The sequence below is a fragment of the Ambystoma mexicanum genome, chromosome 5q, assembly GCF_040938575.1.
Source record: "Ambystoma mexicanum isolate Mex_15411 chromosome 5q, UKY_AmexF1_1, whole genome shotgun sequence".
NCBI classification, from domain to species: Eukaryota; Metazoa; Chordata; class Amphibia; order Caudata; family Ambystomatidae; genus Ambystoma; species Ambystoma mexicanum.
In genome coordinates, this window is record NC_090933.1 from 1,072,955,747 (window position 1) to 1,072,978,555 (window position 22,809).

The following is a 22,809-nucleotide window of genomic DNA, read 5'->3' on the forward strand; positions in this document are numbered from 1 at the left end:
TCTCCATTCTATTGTTCATATGGCTTTCATCCCCGAGCCATCATTCCACAGTTTTTTTGCAAACCTGCACTTCCGGCGGTAGAAGAGACACTTATCCGAATAAAGGACATCCAAGACAAAGCCAAGTTGAATCTCAGAGATAGCCTCCAGGCTTACAAAAGGCAAGCTGACCGGCACCGGCAGGTTGTACCTGATTGGGAGGTTGGTTCCAAGGTATGGTTATCTACTAAATACCTTCCTAGATGGTCTCGCCCATCTAAACTGTCCCCCAGGTTTATCGGTCCCTATCCCATTTCTGCCAAGATCAATCCAGTGGCCTTCCGCCTTAAGCTGCCACATTCTCTTAGGCGGATTCACCCAGTGTTTCACGCATCTCTTTTGAAGAGTGCCGAACAGTCATTAAGGGCTCGTCCTTTTCCCACTCTTTCTCACCCACCTGATGCTCCTGAGTATGAAGTGTCCGGGTTGATGGACTCCAGATACCGCAAAGGGCGCCTTGAATACCTGGTGCATTGGAATGGTTATTCACATGCTGAAGACTCTTGGGAACCAATTGCGCACATCCACGCTCCTGTCCTTCTCCGGAAGTTTCACCGTTTGCATCCCGGCAAACCGGGTGGCCTGGGCCTTGGCGGGGGGCATACTGTCATGCGCCGCCTCCGCACCTGGCGTCTTTGGCCCCGCTGCTGCTTAGGGACTTCCTGATTCCCGTCACGCTGACGCTACGTTCTCTCTATGCGGTCTAGTCTTCGCCGCCGTAGCGCTATTTAACCACTCCTCTCCCTGAGCACAGCGCGTTGCAACCTTCCACGGTCAGCTGCTTTTCCTCGCTGCCGCGGTCTTGCTACACGCTGTTTACCTTTGGCTCCTCGAGCATTTTTCTCTTACACTTTCCGTCCTAAATACCGGTCCAACTCCGGTCCCAGTTTTTCGTTTCCTCTCTACCTCCATTTCCTTAGTTCCAGCTCTCTGCCTTTACTTAGTCTTCTTTACCTTTTGGCGTTTTACGCTGCATTACATTTCCACCTGGTTCCGGTTGCTGCTTTCTCCCATCATTCATCTGCATCACGTCCAGCGGCCATCAGGATACTTACCGGTCCTAGGGGTTTTTTGCCTACTCTGGCTTTTTTCCCCCTTCCTGTCTCTCGCGGGAGGGGGACACGGTCAGGGCGCATTTACACGCTCTCACTGTGGCTTCCTCTTGTGGGAGACACTCTCAACCTAGAAAAAAGGAAAAGGATTATACGGCGCATCGAGCACTCAGTCCAGCTGAAGAGGATTTCGACTCCACAGGTGAGGAGGTTGAAGAGAGAAAGAAGGGTATTACACCAGTGGTGGAATCGGAAGCTGACACCAGGACTGGGTCCAAAAGGTCCCAATTGGGACTGGTTGGCATCCGGAACCTGGGTTATGGATCTGCTTCCAAGGGAGTTGGGAAAACCCTGACCTTTTGGAAGCAGAGATCATGACACTCTCACGCAGACTCATTGAGCAGAGATCCCCTACCAGAAGAACACAAGTGGCAACTTCACGCAGAGGTCGTAGAACACCTTCTATGGGGGATGTTTCTGAGTTCCCAACATGTTCCAGGGGACTCGCTAAGCAGAGATCCTCTACCAGAGGACCATGAGTGGCAACTCGACAGAAATGTAGATCACATTTTCTCACAGTGGGGCTACCCCACGCTAGACTTGTTCGATACAAGAGAAAACGGGCAATGCCCAGTCTTCGCATCCAGGTTTCCCCAACCAGAGTCCAAGGGGAACGCCCCATGTATGAACTGGTCAGGGAAATTTGCTTACGCTCCGCCCCCCCCCCCAACACCTCTCATGAGGAAAGTGATGAACAAGATCCACAAGGAACAAATGATGCTCATCCTAGTTGCTCCTATGTGGGCAAGACACCCCTGGTATCCACATCTGCGCAAACTGACGATTCCATCAAACTGCTGTACCCGTACAATCTGGTCACACAGCACGGGGGGCCTAACAGTGCACCCTCTATTTCACTCAATGAACTTGGCAGCATGGCTCCCGAAGTCAGAGTTTGGACATCTTAATCTGCCTCAAAGATGTATGGATATCTTGAGGGAATCCAGAAAGCCTAACACTAGACACTATTATTTTGACATTATTTTGGCATAAGTCTAGTCTCAAACACCTGACTTACAAGACAGCCTTCTTAGTGGCTATTACTTCCATAAGAAGAGTTAGTGAAATACAAGCATTGTCAGTGCAGGACCCGTTCTTTTTTTGTACACAAGGACCAGCTGGTTTTACTTACTCACCCTAGGTTCTCCTCTAAGTTCATCTCCAAATTTCATGTAAACCAGTCTACTGAGCTTCCGGCTTTCTTCCAGGAACCCACCAGCTCAGCTGAGGTAAAACTCCACACACTAGATGTGAGGAGAGTGGTCCTCTACTATGTAGACAAGACCGCTTCGAAAGACAGATCAACTGTTTGTCTCCGTAGCACCAGGCAGAGAAGGTGACCACATTTAAAAAAATGCCATCTCTAGGTGGATAGTCAGATGTATACAACTGTGCTATTCCCTATCAAATAAGACACTGCCTTTTACACCCAGGGCTCACTCCACAAGAGGCACAGGAGCCACCCTGGCTTTCATTGCAAATGTCCCTCTAGACAGCATTTGCAAAGTAGCTACATGGAGCTCAATACATACTTTCACTCAGCACTACTGCATTGACACTCATTCCAAGACAGATACAGAAGTGGGACAAGCGGTTCTAAGACCTCGGTTTGTTCATGAACCTTCTCGCATCCCACCTCTTCCTTCTAACACTGCTTGCTAATCTATGCACAGCATGTGATCTATGCAGGTTCCACAAGCCTCAGAAGGGATACATTACTCACTGTAATCGTATTTCTGATGCTTGTATCTGCTTAGATTCACATGCGCCCACCCTTCCTCCCCACGGAGAGAAGGCGCATGGATGCTTATGAGCTTGTCCGATACGGATCTGCTTGGATACAACTGCACTCGTGCTACACCTCATGTTACCTCATGTCAGAAAAACAGCAATCTGAGCGGCCTCAACGCGTGAGGGATCATGGGTACAGTGGACGTCACACTAGGGATAGTATTACTGGCACGTCCTGTCGACGTCCCTTTTTTTCGAGTTTCAAAAACAACAACTGTAATACTCCGCAGCTCCCACTAGATGTCAGCATTGTACAGCATATGAATCTAAGCAGATACAAGCATCAGAAATACGATTATGGTGAGTAATGTATCCCATATATTCAAGGAAAAAACTTTTGTTGAAGTACAGTTAAGGTGACTAAACTTCAGCGCAACAAAATCTTTGACATTTAGCGCATTGGGTAACTCAGGACCGGCTTAACTCAGTGCGTTCCCGTTGATCTCCCCCATAATGCCTTTTCGAACATAATGCATTGTGTATGACATTGTGAATTCTTTCTTTCACAGTGTATTGAATCTCAAGGTTTTTGCATTGTTTACTCACCTTAAATGTCAACGAAAGTTTTTCCTTGCATTTCAATTGTTTTGTTATACCATAGTTTTTTTCATGCCCACTGTATATGTTTTGGTCCACTGGCCACAGCCATCGACCGTGGATAGTGGCCACAGCCTTCAGCCATGCCCACTGTATATCTTCTAGCACCACTGGACATTGCCAGCGGCCACATCCTTCAGCTGTACCCATTGTATTTTTTTAAAGACTAATTGGCCACTATAGTGGTTTTCGGCCGTACCCACTGTATTTTTTTCAATGTTGTCTTTTTAAAGGCGGTTATCGGTTAAAATGGCAGGGGAAAGAAATGCTTACCTGTGCTCAAAACCCCCCACCAAGTGCACCCCTCGTGTGCCTGCTGCCCCCCAGTCCTTCGATGGCCTCCTCACCTCCACTCTCCCATTACCCCTACAACAGTTTTTGTTTCTGTGACGCAGTTTCAGTTGAAATGTTGGGTAGCCGCGGGTATACCTCAGGGTATGTGCAAAATGTTTGAGCCTCGTGTTGCAAACTTGGTCCCTAGCCACTGCCAATTCCCACAGACATATAAAATTGTCTGCAAATTTTCGGCCAAATCCAACACACGAGTCAAAAGGTATTAGCAATTCCTTTTTTCGATTTCCTATGTAACTCTGGCTCACTTTAACTAATAGATACATATAATTAATATATATACACAAAACAAACCGAACTGTAATTTAACAGTTCACAGCTGCACTCCTCCATCTTCATTCCATAAATCACGCCGGACTGCATATTTACAGTGAAAAAAGTATTTTATTCATTTAGGGTGGACAACACCGAGTGCACACATGAGCACACAATAACGCGTTTCACCCAAAACGGGCTTCGTCAGATTGCTACTAACACAATCATTGCAATTCGTTTTAAACAGTTTCCTGTTTGTGGGTAGCCTCTTTTCCATCTTGGGCCACTAGACATACGATTCTATATTAGTAGTATTAGTATTAGTCTATATTGCGCGGCCATGTTGATTTCCCCGCTGCACCTGGCATGTTTGTTATTGCTAACTGCAAGACAGTCTGATGCTTATTATTATATGCCATTTTCTCATTTTCAATGTTTTAACTCTTTTTTTTAAACACCTAACAATGCTATTTTATGTTTTTTGGCAACATTGTTTTGTTTATTTATTTTTAAAGTGACTAGTGCTTTGTACTGGATAAACCTTAGTTTGTGCAGAAATTGCTTAAAATTTGTAAAATACTTAGTACTTGTTCGCGCTTTGTGAAGCACAAGCCACTATACACTGTGTACAATGGTGCTGTTCTATAGCTCCGTCCTACCCAATGGTTAGGATTTGACAAGTTCCTACTATGTTTTTAAGAGCTTTAAAATGCGAGATCTCTTAAACTTGATAAAGTGCTTAGTGCCTCTGAATGCTTGCATGTGCAAACTTGCTATAGAGTCCTGAGATTGATTACAGTACATTATTTTATTTTATAAAGTGCCATATGCTTAAATGATCATTATTATGCAAAGTTTGCATTTGTTATGGTGTATTGGCTACTACATTTGAATATCATACTTGTTCTCTATATATTAATTTTGTAAACCTTATTTTTATGCCGATATACTGGTCTTACTTTTATGACGGGCAAGTGTCCCCATTCTATTTACTCTGTTTTATATTTATTTTTTACAAAGTATATCTGGTTTAATACCTGGTTGTCTACTTGGTTTACATACGTTTGGAGATCTGGTGATTTATATAATATGTAGACTAAATAATTCGGATCTTTAAACTACTTCTTATGTACTATGGTAAAAAATATTTTTTACTGTGCTACCAGGTCTCTTGGGTTCGCCTTTCATACTCAAATTTGCTACATTGTGTTAAAGATCATAATAAAAGTTGTGCTATACCTAAAACCTGAAAATGTGCAAATGTGACTATAGTATAAAAACATTGTAACATCTATAAAAACGCACAGCTTGTTAATTTAGCATGCCTCCAATGTTGCCTGTCTCTTTCAGAATGCACTTCATATCTACCATATTTTATTGGGTCAGTATCTTTGTTTTGTTGCATTAAATTGATAGAGTGCCATTTAACTTTCTGATAACTACAACGAAGGCAATGTATCTCATCTTCCACCAGTTTTTCATTTGTAATCTATCTTACTCAACTATAAAAGTATACATTTCTTCATCCTTATTATGTCCTCCTGGGGATTTGGTATTATAGTCCATTATATACCGGCTCTCCAATTGTCTCAACTTTCCCTCCCTGTCACCCCCTCGTGGATGTGGCTGGACCTGATCAATACCAAAATATCTGAAGGACTTTATATCCCCTTCATGTATTTCTGCAAAATTTTTGCCAGAGGGTAAGTCGGATCTTGATTTTAAGTGCTGCAATATTCATAACTTGACTTCCAGTTTCGTACTTCCTATGTTACAAAGGTTGCAACTGCATCTGATTACATATATCACAAATGTGGTACTACACAATATTGATTTCATGATTTTCGCATTTTGTCCTGTTCGTGGGTGTTTGTGTTGTCACATTTTCCCCAAATGTGCATGCTTTGCACTTGGCACTTCTCTGGAAACCTTTGATTTGGATTCGGTTCAAAACAAACTCAGAGATACTTTGGATTGTATAGTTTTCGCTTTCCTGAAAGTCACACTGGGATTGGCGCTGATCAATGATTTTATGTTTTGATCTCTTCGCAATACTGCCCAATGTTTGGCTAATATTCTTTTGATATCTTTGGCTCCATTGTCAAACGTCGTGACAAACCTGATAATTTCTTTTTTGTTTTTTTCATCTTCATTCATTTTTTCAATTTTGGAAAGAATCTCTTGTCTCGTGTGTTTGTTGCACTGATTATAGGCTTTATTAATAGTTGACTTGTTATATCCTCTGGCTTGAAATTTGGCTGCTGTCATGTTGGCATTTTGTACATAGGTTGATGCTTCACTACAGTTTCTTTTCATTCGGAGAAATTCTCCACACGGTATGCTGTTTTTTAAATTGGAAGGATGGGCACTCTCTGCATGGAGAACCGTATTAGTGCTTTTGGGTTTTCTATATACCTCTGTTGTTATTAGATTATTAACAATTTTTAACTTGATGTCTAGGAAGATCACTTCCATTTTATTGTGATAATCTGTGAACTTTAAACTGGTGCTTCGTGTTGTGATTATTCAAAAGAAATCCTTCCATTCTGCTTCCGTGCCTTCCCACAAAATAAACAAATCATCAATATATCAATATATCAACGCCATAAAATCACTTTGTTGATCACTTTGTTGGTATACATTTCAACTCTTTCATCTGCAAATAGTTTCTCTTCCCAGGCACCCATATACAGGTTTGCGAATGTTGGAGACACTGCTGTGCCCATCGCTGTCCCGCAAATTTGCGTATAATATTGACCGTAAAACATGAATGAGTTGTGTGTTGGACAAAAGGCCAGCATTTCCAGCAGCATTAGGGAGTGTTCTCTGAAGCTTAATGATCTCGTGGATAGGTATCTTTTAATTGCTTCCATCCCCTCTTCATGGACGATGCACGTTTAAAGAGAAACCACATCTAACGTGATCAATAGATAGTTTGGTTTCCATGGTATTTGATCTATTTGCATCAAAAAGTCTGTTGTATCCTTTGTATATGAAGATAGTCTCTACGAATGGAAACAAGAAATTGTCTAAGTACTTGGAGGTATTTTCTAAGAGTGAATCAATGGATGCTACTATCGACCTTCCCGGTGGTCTGGTTGTGGATTTGTGTAACTTGGGTATAAAATGGATGATGGGTGTTATGGGGAAATCCTTAGTTAGATATTTTTTATCTCTCCAGGAGATCTGCCTCATACCAGCTGTTTAATTTTTCATCATATTCAGCTTTATAGTCCAGATATGGATCTTTAGACAACTTTTGGTAATTATCAGTGTTTCTGAGTTGTCGCAGTGCTTCTTTTTTGTAATTTTCAGAGTTCAGGACCACCACATTTCCTCCTTTTGCATGCATTTCTTATGACTATTGAGTCATCATTCTGTAGATTTCTGATGGCTTCTCGTTCTTCCTTAGTCACATATGTCATATAATTTGAAATATTGCTAGCCAGTAGCATGCAGAGACTGGTGCTCACCCCCTTGGTCGGTTGATTGTAAACATGAAAATACAGGTCAGTGTTCTGGATAGACAGTTGGGCTTCACTTAACATGAGTTAAGGATTTCATAAGAATATAAGAGAGAAACTGATGAAGTTTGTAGTTCAAAATGAGGACATTAGTTCTGAAAGTTTTTTTTTACTGTTTTAGTTGCATTTCCTTGGAGCAATTCCACATAAGAGGCACTGCTCATAATAGAAAGCATTTAATCTATTTTCGAATAGCTGTATGTTTCAGACATAATTTTGAGAAAATGTGCCTTAAATTACAAAATTTTACCAAGATTTTATTTTCCAAAAAAAGTAGCAAAAAAGTGTGTATTAACTTCCTGTTGCTCTGCCAACAAGTATTTCACCCAAAGGGGCTTCTTCAGGGCTTAATGTATTACAACCTGGCCCAATTACCCAATTTTCTTAAAGTATTCATACAGTGGGACTTTTTTTTTATCATCCTCTTGAATGATTCATCCTATTTATTTATATCTTACATTAAACACGCTGAAACCGCAGTACAGAGAGCTTTCGTTGAACAAGGCATCCAGTGAGTAACATGGACATATTATTTATTATTGAATATTTTAATTAGTTTCCATAAACTTAAATTTTCCTATTAATTTCTGAAAACACTCCCCAGCCCCCTCTCCACCCCGGTGTAGACGGCCTGTCTCTGGGATAGGTCCGTTATTTAATGAATGATATCCATTATTCTGATGTTGTGTGGGCACCGTTGTTGCATATAGTCCCATTTGGAGGTGTGTCAGTAAGTGCCCCCATTCAACTCGTAAAAGCCTCTTGGGCCCCTTGAAGTTTATAAGTTACCCATTCTAGAGACAAAAAGTTCCAAACCTTATGCAGCCATTCGTAGATCGTGGGTGATGTTCTTTTCTTCCATTGTTGGGCTATCACAAGCCATGCTGCTATGACCAAAACTATAAAGCCCCTTTTCTGGTACTTTGTGAGGACCCCGGACCGGGATCCCACATCCCCGCCATCCAGACCCTTTCTTTCAGATGTTCGGAACCCGTTACCATCTTGCCCGCCTGCTCCCTCACCCCCTCCCAGAAATGCTGTATCTCCAGGCAGCTCCACCATATGCGCTTCCAGTCCCCCTTGACTGTGCACCCCCTTCAGCATTTGTCAGATGTCGCTGGGAGCATTGCACGAAGACTTTTGGGCGTGTAATGCCATTGTAGTTGCATTTTTTGCCACATCTCTCTTACTTGTATTGAGCGCGTCAGTTTTCAAATGATTCCCCATATTTACTCCTAGTGTTTCCTAGTGATCCTTTCTCCCAGCGTCTTTTCCCATTTCAAAATGTAGTTCACCTTGTCTCCTCCCCCTGAGAGTTTAAAAATCTGTAGAGATTTGAGACCAGTTTCCCAGAGCCAATGCTGGTTGTCATATAGCGCTCAAAAGGCATCAGCTGTCTTGTAGCTGCCTACCTTATGAGTGGGGACATGAGCCAGTACTTAAGTTGAGTGTACTTGTAAATGTCCTTGTTCGTTAGCCCCAGGGTCTGACTGCATCCTTGGAAAGCCCCTGGAACATGTCCCTTATCGTGCTGCATCCTGCTTTTGTCCATTTTCTATATATTGCTATGTCCATCCGCGGTTGGAACTCTAGGTTCTCAAGCATCGGAAGCAAGGGGGAGGGCTGGGTTGACATTGCCCCTCTCTTAATAGCTGCGCCCATACTGCCACGCCGCCTCCCACCGCGTCGCTGATCTTGCTATTCTGGTGCCTGTTTTGTCCCTTTAACCATAACAACCCTGACAGTGGTGACCCCGATAACGCCCTGTCCTGTTTAGCCCATATGTGTAGTTGGGTGTTCGCTACCCATTCCTTTACTACCTTTACTACCCGCAGCAGGGCCGCATCATAATACCTGTGGAAGTGGGGGAAGTGCCAGGCTTCCCTGATTTCTTGGTGCCGTCAGCATTGGCATCGCAATTCTCTGTGATTTATGCTTCCATATATACACCTTCATTGCTATATTCAGGGTTTTAAAAAAGGTGTTTGGTATTCGAATCAGCAGGGCCTGGAAGTGGTATAACAGTTTTGGTAATACCACCTTTTTAATTGCTAACATACGCGCATTTCCTGATACCTGTTTTGATATTTTCTAGCCGGTTCAGAAAGTTTGCTTTGTACATTAGGTTCATTGAAGGTGCTAAAGTTACACCTAGGCTGCGCCTGAATTTGCCATTTGTAACTGCAGTTTCTGGTCAATTTCTCTATTGTGTCATGTTTTGCTGTTAAATGTAATACTTCCGTTTTATATCTATTGGTCTTGAGACCTGATATTTCCCCAAATCATTCCAATTCTTTCATAAGCACTGGTAGGGAGTGTTCAGGGGTTTTTAATGCTACCAGCATGTCATCTGCAAAGGCTATAATTTTGTGCTCCAGTCCCGCCATTTTTATCCCCTTCACCCCATTCATCTCTTGGATCCTAGCCAGTAATGGTTCCAGAAATATTGCATGTAGTAACGGCGACAGTGGACACCCTTGTTTCGTTCCCCGACCCAGGGACACTGGCTCCGACAGTATTCCATTTAGGGCCACCCGCATCTGGGGTGAGTTGTAGTTGGCCTTTACCATTCCAGGGAAGTTCTGTCCAAAACCCATTCGCTCCATAGTGCGGAATAATTGCGTCCACTTCACCCTGTTGAACGCTTTCTCTTCGTCCAGTGAGACGAGAATTGTCGGTGTTTGTGTCAGCTCTGTTTCTTCTATTAAGTGACAGACTCTACGCGTGTTGTCAAATCTGCCTAGTGGGTATAAACCCTGATTGATCTGGTACTATGAGCGTTGGTAGCAAATGTAAGATTCTCTGGGACAGTACCTTTTGTATAGCGCCACTCTAATCTTGAATAATTTTTAAAGTAGAATTGAGCACCTTTTACCAGAATCTGTGCCCACTACATACAGCATATTATTAGAGGTGTATGCAAAGTCATAACGATCATTTGACGTGTTCACCAAAATGTGTTCTTGTTGCTTTCAATCACTTGTCTATGGACTGTCTTTCAATATTCAGCAAAAGAGGGTGTATGTTATACGTAACTAGCAATAATGGACTGTAGCAAAGGTTAATATGGACTCTTTCAGTTTTGGATGTGCAAATGGAGTTTATGATGCAGAGAAGCATTTATTGTGTGCAAACAAGTGCATTCAGATGATCTTCTCTTTTTACAGAGATGGCCGGGTCTTAGTAGCTGGAGGAAAGTCTAACCTACTTCATTTATGGTGTCTGAACACAAAGCAGCTACTGAGAATAGTTCAAATGCCTACAAAAGTACGAGTTGTGCGCCAGCTGGAATTTCTTCCAGATAGTTTTGATGGGGGCTCAAGCCAGGTGAGTTTTATTAGAGCCATACAAATTGACTAAATTAAACTTGTGCTTTACAACACTGGAATCAGGTTTTACTTGTATTGATTATATCTATTTCATAAATTGGATAACTATTGTTAAGACCATAGGCAGTAAGATAGTTGATGGACCACCTTCTGCTGAGATCTTTACGCACCAGACTCTAATATTAGCAGGACATTCAGCCTATCCTCTGTTTTAAAATGAATGTATTTCCAAGGTGAATAACTTGAATGATATGTCAAGGTTTCCCTGTTCCTAAATAAAAGCAGTCGCTATTGGAAGTTTGTATCTTTTCCTTAGTAATTCGTATTTTGAAGTACTCGGACTATGGGAACTTTCAGAGCATCTTGTATTCAATAAGGTGGCAGGTTGTCTAGTTAAGCCAAATGTTAGGCATAACTGAGATAATGTATGTCACTTTAAACACTGGTACAATGTAAATCAAGGTTCAAGAGTATTTTAAACAAATAATCACATTTGCTGAATCTTACATGGCACAAGTTGCAGGTATGTTTTAATTTCTCAGTGAAGTTCCAGTCTAGCAGTGAAGTATGGTGCTATGCAGCATCTTAGTTATGTGTTACTGTGTTGTGAACCTCTGCTATCTAATGTAAATGCTTGTGCTCCATAATTACCGGTCTCTGTCAGAGGCTCGGATAGCTTATTGGTCTTGTACAGGAGGTAATTATACATTGGGGTATGTGTTCGAGAGTAGAACAAATTACTTATCCCATGTAATGTTCTTTTGACTGGATGTTCCTTCCACATATTCCTCATCTTTGTTATACTCCGATATCCTGCTTGCAGCTCGGAAACCTTTCTCAGCAAAGGGCGCTGTGCATTGTTGACCTTAGGTCCTTCGAGGGACTCCTACCTTCTCGAGTATGACATTGACGCTGGTATAAAAGGCACGCATTGCCTCTGTTTGTGTTTTTCTTCTCACCAGCACAGCAACCTCGAAGATGAGAAATACTTGAGCGTTAACAGAGAGGAAGGTGTAAATCACAGAAACTCCTTCTTGACAGAGGGCGTTGCTGGTAGGGGCGATGAGGAGTACGTGGGAGGAACATCTAGTCGAAAGAACATCACCAGGGGAAAGTAATTTGTTCTTTGAATGGATTGTGTCCTCCCACATACTTCTCATCTTTGATATTCCCGCATAGCAGTGTTTTACAGGAGTTGGGAGTTAATTTTTGATTTATGCTGTGTTAAACAGCCTTTCCAGATCTGGATTCTCGGTCTGAAAGGGAATCTAAACCATAGTGCTTAGCAAATGTATCCACAGAAGACCAGGTGGCAGCATTGGATATGTCTGCAGCGGTACCCCTCTCTGGAGGCTGAAGAAGTGGCCTCATCTCTAGTTGAGTGGGCCCTTAGACCAAGACCTTCGGGAACCTCCTTCCCAGTGTGAGAAACCTGAAGGTGTCTGTCTCTCTAGTCCCCGGGGATCTGTCATCCTGATTGCCAGGACACAGCCATCGCTGTTGGATCCAGTTCCTGGGGGTGGATCAGTGAGGGTGGATCACCTGGATGAGGGGTCCTCGAGGAGTGGAAGTGGGACACCGAAGGGTGAGACGCGGTATCCCATTCCTTATGACACCTTTTCCCCCATCCTACCAAATAGGATATTTAGAACCCCTGCACCCCCTGTTCGAACACAAACACTTTCTCACACCGTGAGCGACAACAGACTAAGACCTAAGCTTGTTTGCCTGACATGTCCCAACCCAATGGTCAGGCAGAGTCAGGCAATTAACGACAACTGCACACACCTGACCTCCCTTTCCCATCGGGATAACAGGCGGAGCACGAGAGCACACTTTGAGCAAGACCGAACGCAAGAGGAAGCAGCAAGTCCAGGACAGTAGTTCAAACAGAGGAGAAAGGTGGCGAGACCTGAAAGGACATCAAGGAGGGAGTTGGCCTTGCCATTTTCAACCCAGGCCTGCAAAGCCTCCGATAAAGAAAACATAAGAACGGAAATCGCTGCTGGCGAATGGTGTGACAGATGTCAGCGGTACATGGAACCCTCCCGCACTGATAGCCAGGGCGGTGAGATGCAGTTGCCATCATGGTACCATCCTTGACTCCAGCGGCAAGAGAGACGCCGAGTTCAGCACAGCCGGTGAATCGGAAGAACCTGATAGGGGACAGGACTGTGTTAGACTCAAGGTTGCAGTGGCAACATTAAGAAGATTAATAGACAAAGGTCTTTTGTTGTGAACGAACTTGGTACCAGAGATAGTGGTCCGGCGCCACGTGGGCGCTCCTTCGAGGTCTCTATCTGGTACCCCTCTCCTGAACATAAAGAATGTGGAACTGAAAAGTATTAACACTACAAATACCAAGAGGCCATAGGGAAGTCAATATGGTCATACAAGGGTCAAGCCAAATCCCTTGTACAATCCAAAGTCCTTCACAGAGTGTGAACGTTTTTGACAGTTGTGAAATTGTGAAGACGACTGAGGCGTTTGCGCCCGGCTGCGGGGTAAGCTGTGCAGACTGTAAATTTGTGAAGCTGCACTTGCCTGAGACCTAACAGAGTGATTGGGCGAGACGTGATCGCCCTTCAGAAGTCTGTGTTTAAAATTGGCAGGTGCTCTGAAAAGTCTGAGCCTGACAGAGGGAGGCTGTTGATTGAGAGAAGGATCAGAGCCTAGCTGAAGGAGGATGCAAGGGGGGAAGGGTAATCACCCAACGTGAAGGTTACCAGAAGGAACTTTTGTTTAGTTCTTTTTTGCCATATCGGGCCCTCTGAAGCAAGAGACATTTGTATGAAATGAGACTTGGGCACAGAAGTCCCTGATATAGAGAAAAGGAACTGTAAGCTTGTGCCAGAGAAGCCCAGAAGTTTGCTCTGCTCAAGACTCCTGTCTTGTCCTGTGCTAAAAAAGTTGGTAAGGGAGACCCCGGCCATAACTTCCTGACTTAACATTTTGTGAACACTCGTTTCTTTTCTTGTGAACCTTATCCCACACTATTTTGTAACATAGTGGTAAGGATTGTCAATAGGTTGTTTTAATATAGGCCCTTATTATTTGTCTGTATTATTATTAATTATTGGTCGTAGCTTGCTCCCATCTTAGATTTAGGTTTAGATTAGGTGTTTATCTGTTAGGGAGAATTCTCTGTTTAGGCTGAATTTCCTAACCTAGTGAGTCCCCCAGCAGCTTTGCTGGATTTCTGGAGTTTGTTTTTTTCTCCTGCCAAGAGTGAGTCTCTTTTTCTCACACTCTTGGACATGATTTGAGGGGTTCCTTTGACTGTTAATGTGTTTTATGGGGTATGGGGTCTTTTACTCCATAGGGTCTCATGTGTTTTTACTATGTGTGTTACACAGCACCCTCCGTGCAGTGACACAGGGGTGTCATAGTGACACCCCACCATAGACTCCATACCCTGGGACTGACTACTGTCTCCCAGGGCATGTAAAGTCACCATTGGCTTTACTAGTCCCAAATTATGAACAGAAACCAGTACAAACCATCATATTGTGGATGTACTGGTCGGGGCAATTTGATTGCCCCGGGGTCTGTTATTTGAGGGGGCACGTCTCCGTCCCCCCTGATTGAATTTTGGCTGGTGGCAGTGGATACTACTTTTTATATTCGACCGCGAATATATCTCTATGGGATTTTCCCATTGTTCGAGGCTACCAACTTTAATTATTTAATTCTCATAGCCTCGAACATACCGCCGGTTTATTTATTTAATATTAATTCGCCGGTTGGTATTTTTTGCCAGAACTCGATTCTAAAATGGCGTTTGTGTTCTCTTCTGTGACTCCAACCCAAGTCGAGCCCTTTGTTCCACTTTGTGGCGGGCTTCTCCACAGAAGCCTCCAAATGTGGTGCCACTCTGTCTGGGTACCACAGGGGGTGTGGGAGGGGGTTTAGGCACCCTGGACTGAGTTACCTTGGTAACGCAAGTCGCACTCTTGTGTGATTGGCCCAAGTGGTGAGCCGGCCGGGTCACCACTTAGCATGTTTGATTGACAGCTAGGCTGAGTGAATGGGGGTGTTCTGCATAAAAGCAGGGCTTTTGGGACTGGAACTTTAGAAGTCGCCACAGGACCTGAAAATTCGACGAGGGAGAAGCTGAGCCGACCTGCTACGACGACACCACCGGTGGAGCCCTGCGGAACCGACTCACCACTTCCCAACGACAGAGAAGATCTCCCGGCTGGAGATTCTTCTTCCCCTGACTGGTGGGCACAACCAGTTTACCTTCTTTTTCTCGCATCCCAGGTCGTCTTGTGGTCGAATTGCCCGTGCCAAGCACTCTGGCAACCGGTTAGCCACTTACCACTGGACCGCGAATAAAAGGACCGCTCCTTTTAACTGAGAACTCCGCGGCTGGTTTCTTTCCTGACAGTGCAACGAACTCCTGTCTTCCTCTCCGACAAGATCCTCTCTTCCCCGGAAGAAGCACCGACTTGCATCCGCTGCCAGGAACAACTGCCCCCGCTGGAGTATTCTCACCACTTCAAGGTACCGTGTCCGCCAGGCCTCCCTTTCTAAAGATTGCTACAAGGTAATAATAATCCCTTAACCTTCTGGACTGGGCTGGCCGCCTTGACCATCTAACTGGTCCCTTTCTTTTGGTCCAACTCTTTCTGAACTGATTGCGAGACTTTTGGGCACTTTGAACCGTGTGACCTTGGACACATTTCGACCGGAGCCTCTTAAAGTGGGTCCGGCCTTGTTAACTTTGACTTTACGGTTTTAACCTGCCTTCTTCTCCTACTGTGTTCTTCCGAAAGTGTTGGGATCTGTTTCTATCTTTGCTCTGCCTTTCTCTTCCTTTTAAACCGATTGATTAGAGTGCCATCTTCGTTAAGCGCTCACCGCTGTCTGAAAATAAGTGTTGCCTTACTTAAGACTTGTCTAATCGTTGAAGGGAGTGTATATCTTTTAGTGACCGTGTTTTTGAACTGCTTGATATTAGTGCCAGTATTTTTTATTAGATGTGGTTTTAAATAAATAATTATATCTCTTTTACACCAAGCTCTGGTCAGTTTTTGTTTGTTCTACTGTGTTCTTTTGACCTATTGTGAATACTCTGTATACTGCCTAACTCTTCTTGAGGGAAGTCTGACTGCTCAGCCACAGCTACCAAGTGAATCTGTGTGGTACAGACTGCTACCAAGTGGGTTTGCTGCCAAACACCTGTAGTCTTAAATCTTTTGCAGTGGTCCCAAAGGGAACTGAACAGGTTTCTGCCTAACATTATCTCACCCATTTCACAGTTTAATAAACACCCTTGAACTGTGATCACTTGTTTGTCTTACTTTGATACCATGGCTTCCTTACCCCAGCCAAGTTTTAACATTCAGATATGCACAGTATAATACACAGAGACAGCGTTTATTTAGTAACCGCTTGTCCCATTCTGTGTCCCGTGTAACCAACAAAAGGTTGGTCGTGCAGTCTTCTTGGAAACTCTGTTAATATAGAAACTCAAGGCACTTCTAGGGTCAAGTCTGTGTAACCTCTCCTTCTCTTTAGATGGATGAGGAGGAGGGTAGAAATATGGTGAAACAATTTTTTGCATCAAATTTAATTCAGACACTATTTTTGGTAGAAAAAGGAAAACCCTCAAAACTAACTTGTCTTTGTGGAAGAGCATGATTGGTGGTTTAGAAGATATGGCCTGAAGCTCGCTCACTCTGTGAGCAGAGGCAATGGCCATCAAGAACACTGTTTTCAAAGGCAACATCCTAAGTGGACAAGAATGTAAATGATTTGAATGGGGACCCAATCAGGAAGCTTAAAACCAGGTTGAGATGCCAGACAAAAACAATGAATGGAACCGGTGGGAAGAATGGAACTCTGATCAGCCAATCGTCCAGGTAGGGGTAGATGTGAATCCCCCCCACCCCCTAGTATTCACTGCCACCACCGCCATCAGCTTGGTGAATACCCTCGGCACATGAAAATAAGCATCCTGAAGATCCAATGAAACCATCCAATCCTGGAGATGAAGGGCCCTTCAGGATCTATGAAAGAGTGACCATCTTGAACTTATCCTTCCTGAGGAACTTGTTCAAGCATCTCAAGTCCAAGATGCGTCGCAACAGTCCATCCTTTTTCAGGATCAGAAAATAACTCCAACAGTGTTTCCCTTCTCCAGCAGTGTTTCAACTTAGCGTATCTGGTACTTTCAAGCACTGGCCTCTTGGGGGACAGTTTGGTGGTCTTTTCAGAAAGGGGAGGCAGTAGCCATGGGCGACAGTTTTGAGAGCCCAAGCATCTGCTGTAATGCTTAGCCATTTTTTCAGATGCTGGGCTAACCGGTCTCCCACTGCAGACAAATGTTTTAAGTTTTTTTAAGCGGTTTTGGGGTCCTGGCCGGTGTCGAAGGAAAGGAGGCAATAACTGTAGCAGCTCCTCTGCCCGACTGACCCTGGCCACGTTAGCTTCTGTCACATATAGATAGAAATATGAATGTTAGCATGTGCCACACTTGGATGTCATCCTAAACTTAGCCCTCGTCGCATCTAGATTTACATGGACGGTATTGAGAGTGTTCGCATGTGCTATATTTGGATGAAGCTGTGAGTGATGGCGGGTGCCGCGCTTGGATGGAGTAGTGAATGATAGCGGGCCTCACACCTAGACACAATTGCAAGGACAGCAATGCCAACTAACCAATCCACTAACAACTTCATCCCTCTGCATACACCTCACAAACTCTAACCAACCACAAGCCTAAAAACAACAATCCGCACAAACTTCACTACACTGCAACAACAAAACAAACCACACATGGACTTGCACAACAGCACACAACGTCTACCGGCCGTAAAACACCCAAAGCCCAGCCAACGGACCCACCGGGCTGAGGCTGCCAACAGCACATCACTGCTCGCTTGCACTTTTCCAGCTTATTCCCACTAACTAATCCCCCCTTCTCCCTTTTTTCAGAGCCGCCAGGGGACAACTCTGGTGGTGATAGTGCAAGTTACAAATATCCTTTATCCTTTAACATTAACATCAACCCTGTGGTTGTCTTCTCTGTCCCCTTTGCGTAAAATGACCTCTTGCTCTCCCAACCGAGGAGTAGTATCGAATTGAACAATTTCTCCATCCCACATTAGAAGACTGAGGTGGTTGACTCTGTTGGGGCTGACTAATGGCCAGCCTCAGAGATTTTCCTGCTGCCTTAGATGACTGCAATTTCTCAAGGCTTTCATCTGCTTTTGTTGCAAACCAATAAGACCCTTCAAACTGCATATTCAACAGTCTGGATTGCTTGTTAGAAACAAACCCTGATTTTCTTAGCCAGGCAAAAAGCTGAAGCACTGTACCAGCAGTCATAGAACGGCTAATACAGTCTGAATAATGCTCATAAAACCATGCCTTTCTTCACTCTGTGGGATGTGCTCCGATGCCATGGCAATTACCTCCCAATAAGTGTAGATACATTTGCGGTGCACAAGTTGCATTGGCTGTCTTCAGTGCCATACTCCCTGAAGAAAAAAGTTTCTTCCCAGTAGAATCAAGCCTTTTATCCTCCCTGTCTGGAGGAATCATGGGATAGGCTGCTTAGACGCGGCAGTGGCTGTTTGAACAGCAAAGCTTTAAGGACTTGGATGTTTCAGAAAAATACAATGGATCCCCTGATTAGGGTCTGTATTTCTTAGTGAAGTCCTTGTTGACTGCAGGAATGGTGTCCAGACTTTAGCTGTTCTCCAAGACCCTATTCTTGACTGCAGTATGCAAGGGAAGGACTCTGTCCTTAGGTGGCCCCTTATCCAAGATATCGGTCCAGTCATCTTGTTCATACTCAACAGATGATCTACCCAGGTATTCTCTAACCTTTACCATTACTGCTCTATAAGATGCATCAGCATGGTCGGAGCCTTCAGGGGTGCTAAAATCAACTTCTGCGGAAGTATCTAGACCACTGGCATCATTCAGGGTGTCCATGAGGTTCCTCATTCTTGATTCCTAGGATATCGGTTCCTCTGGAACACCAGGAGTGCTGTACTGCTGTCCAAAACCATCAATAGGGCTTTGCTCCTCCTCCACCCCCTCTTCATAAATAGAGGCCATAGACCTAAAAGAGTCTCTTTTGTCTTGTGGTTTGTAAAGCTTTGACGGTTCCGAAAAGGACGTTGAGGGCCTCGACTCCATTGACTTCAACGTCAATGTGCTCGACTTCAATTCCTTTGACGGTGTCGAGTCGGTCAGAGGAGGGGTATCCCGTGGAGGCGATGAGATGCACACAAGATGCCTCAGAGGTCTTAGACTCTGTTGAAGCCTTCGACAACCTGCTGTCCGGTCACTTGGGCGTGCGGTGAGCTATTTTCGTCAACACCCTTTTGGCCTCCCACGCGATGGAATTGTTCCAGCTCTCCTTTACTAGCCCCCTTATTCAGAAAGCTTAGTTGGTTCGCTTCGGGCGAAGAATCTGTAGAGGACGATCTGGATCAATGACGCCTTTTCTGAGATCTCTGATGAATCGAAATGACTAGATCTCGAACGCCTTGGTGTGTTTAATGTGCCTTTTGGTCCGTTGTGCAGATCTCTCTTGGGTTTTTATCTTTGGACTATTTATTTGTGGGGGTTACTGAAGACGATTTTGGGGATGGTTTGCCCAAAGCAAATTTCCCCTTCCTCTCCTTTAAATCTTTTTCAGTCATAGAATGGCACGATCCACAATTGTCGGTGATGTGGCCCGACCCCACACACCAGAGACATACCCGATGAGGATTGGTTATAAACATCTTAGCCGAACAGTGGGTACATCTCTTGAAGCCCGTTTTCGGGTTATGAGTTAACATTTTTAGTAACTACGCAGTTATCGAACATGCATAGGTGAAGAATTTGAGCAGCTGTGTGGAAAAATTGAACTGAGTCAACGGGCGCGGAGCGTGCCTTTTATACCAGTGTCAACGTCATACTCTAGGAGGGCGGAGTTCTGCAAATGACACAAGATCGACGCACAGCGCCCTCTGCTGAGAACAGTTTATGATCTGCAAGCAGGCTATCGGAGTAAATCAAAGATGATGAATACGTCGAGAACACAATCCATTTGAAATGAACGTTTACAAATGGGTCTTTGATCCTGTAATACTGATATTGCGAAACTTGATAACATTCCTGCCAATGCCATCTATGTTTAATTATATTCCTCGCTTACTAGGCACACTTAATCACTTCTTACACTGCATTTATGGATCACGAACGTGCAAAAAAGAAGATATTGATGATTTTTTAAAAAAATGTTTAGCATATAGTTTATTTACCAACTTTTGCTCAAGAAATCCTTCCTTAGTTTAACCAGTATTTTATTGATAATATGGAAGATAGCCTGGAGATGAAACATAAAACAGTGAGTGTCAAGTATGGTATTACAGGCAAAATACGAAAAATTAATTACCTCAAGTTCAACAGGTTAAAGGAATATGACAGCATTTGTGGTAGATTCAATTAAATCGATGCATAACCTACACAATTTTTATTTGGGGCATGCCACTATAAACCCTAATGAATAATTGTTCAGTTACAGGTTTGTCTCATCACTGTTGGGCACCAGTTTGTTATTCATGTTTCAGAACTAAATTAACAATTTTAGGTCAAATTTGTACTTTAATGCTTCTGATTAATTTTCTTTGGGACTGTTGCTTTATAGAAGTATTAGAAGCTTTAATTTAAGACAACTAATCATGTCCTGAATTTGTTCTGCGCTGAAATCAAATGTGTTTTTATTGAAAAAAAGTGACACGCCACCATGGAAAGGAAGAAGAGACTACATTTCCATAACAGACATTTTTTTAAATACATTTTTTCCTTTTTTTTATGGCTGCCATGGAAAGGACCATTTTCCATGGAGTCCATTTTGTTTGTTCGCTTTTTTTAAATTGTTTTCAATGGCTGCCATGGAAAGGGAAAACAGATTTTGTTTCCCTTCCCTGACGGCCATTCTTTTAACTTTTTTTTCTGTTCCAGAACGCTGCAGCGTTTCAGAACAGAAAAAAATGCTTACGGGCTGGGGTACTAATAGCAATAAGCCCTGGAAGGTGGGGGAGGGGGGACATAAAAATCTTGTTACTATCCAAGATTCTGAAGGTTAATGCCAAAGTAAAGGTAAGCAAGTTCTGAAAATTGCTGTTTCAGTACTGAGACAAGTAACTATGGAGTAAAGGTTTTGCATTAGATAGAACAGGTATGGGGGGGGTGTTGTAACTAAGTGTCACCTGTCGGAAGGAAAAGGGCTCAGGGGGTACATTCTGAAAGTCACACTACAGAGGGAAACTGGTTTACACACTGCTTTAACATGCAGTGATGTTAGCACAGGCTTGGCACTGAAGAAAGTGACATATCGAGCATAATTTATTCTGTTTGCAAATTGGATATCCTATGAAGACCAATTGGGTTCTGCTCTTTCGCCTATCCTGTTTTACATTTACATGCAAACCTTGGCTTATATTCGAGAAAGAAAAACACTAAATGTAGTTCCAAATACTCATTGACTATGTCCATCTATAGTGAGCCCTATTTCCCGGCTATGGTTAGGGCACTAATTCATAGAAGTTTATATATGGTATTAATTTAGGAACTCAGTAGTGCGTCTTGAAAAAATAATTGGAACAAAAACACTGTATATATGCAATGCCCGTATTTTACATGAAAATTCATCTATCGCATCATCCTGGTCATGAATATCTTTATCTGATATTCAATACTAGTTCAAGATAACTTACTGTGCTACAAAAACTGATCATGCCGACACGTGTTACGCCCTCCAGGCTTTTCCAATGATGGATAGCATAGTATATAATGTGGCACTGTTCTATACATACATCTCTGAAATTGCTTGAAAGTATGTCAAAATAAATATCATAATCAAGATATAATACCTCTGTATGTTTGGTTTCAAATATTTGAAATACATCAAAGAGTTGTAGAGAAGCAATATCAATCATAAATCTACTAAGGATTGATAAACTCATGTTTCTAATGGATTGTGTCCTCCCACATATTCCTCATCTTTGATATATTCCCATTGAGCGTCATTTTTTCACAGCAGAGTGTGCTGTGCGTCTTTGATCTCATGTCCCTTGGTGGCCTCCATCCGCTCTCGAGTATATCAATGACGGTATATATAGCACGCACCACGCCCGTTAACCTCAGTTCAGTTTTTCTGCATGCACAGCGCACTTCAATTGTTCATTTCCACTATGTGGTAGCTGTCTTCTTCAAAAATGTCTACTCCTGAAACGGGCTTCAAAAGGTGTGCGGATTGTGAGTTGGAGATGTCTATCACTGACCCATGCCGTATTTGCCTTTGGTGCCTTGGAATTGACCACAAAGTTGATGGCTGCGGTTCATGTCAGTCTATGACAGGGAAGGCCTTGAAAGAGAGGTAGGCCACCTTTGAAATCCCCACTCCTTCCGAGAGGTTCTCATCTTATGACGAGATCATTTTGAGAGGCGTTTCGCCTCTTCGTAAGCACCCTCGATCCAGAAGTAGTTCCCACCACTCTGTCTTTGGACTCCCGCAAAAGATCGGAGAAGAGGCGGCATCATTGGGCTTTTCATCTTCGGACTCCCCGTTCGACCATAGAGTGAGTTTCATGGGTAAGTGGATTTCCAAGGCTAAATGGGAGGACTTTGGCCTCCAGATGATGAAGGGTTTGAAATAGTTAAATAACGCTTCCGACCCTATCGAGCCTCATAAGGCTGATAAGAAGTCCGCAACTGTTGCTGCTCGCGCACCCTCGAGCTCGGGTAAAAAAAACTGTGAAGCTTCCTCGATGCTTCAGAGGCCTCAAAGTCTCGAGATAA

The 22,809-nt window shown here is 43.5% G+C and overlaps 1 protein-coding gene across 2 annotated transcripts in view; it reads left to right on the forward strand.

Annotated features, from left to right (window-relative positions):
* The window catches only part of TBC1D31 (TBC1 domain family member 31), a 1,687,314-nt gene that overhangs the window by 398,778 nt on the left and 1,265,727 nt on the right, over window positions 1-22,809 (forward strand). For both annotated transcript variants that reach the window (XM_069621570.1, XM_069621571.1), the window contains exon 6: window positions 10,837-10,996. In XM_069621570.1, the coding sequence (XP_069477671.1) occupies window positions 10,837-10,996 (160 nt within the window). The remainder of the gene's footprint in view (window positions 1-10,836; window positions 10,997-22,809) is intronic.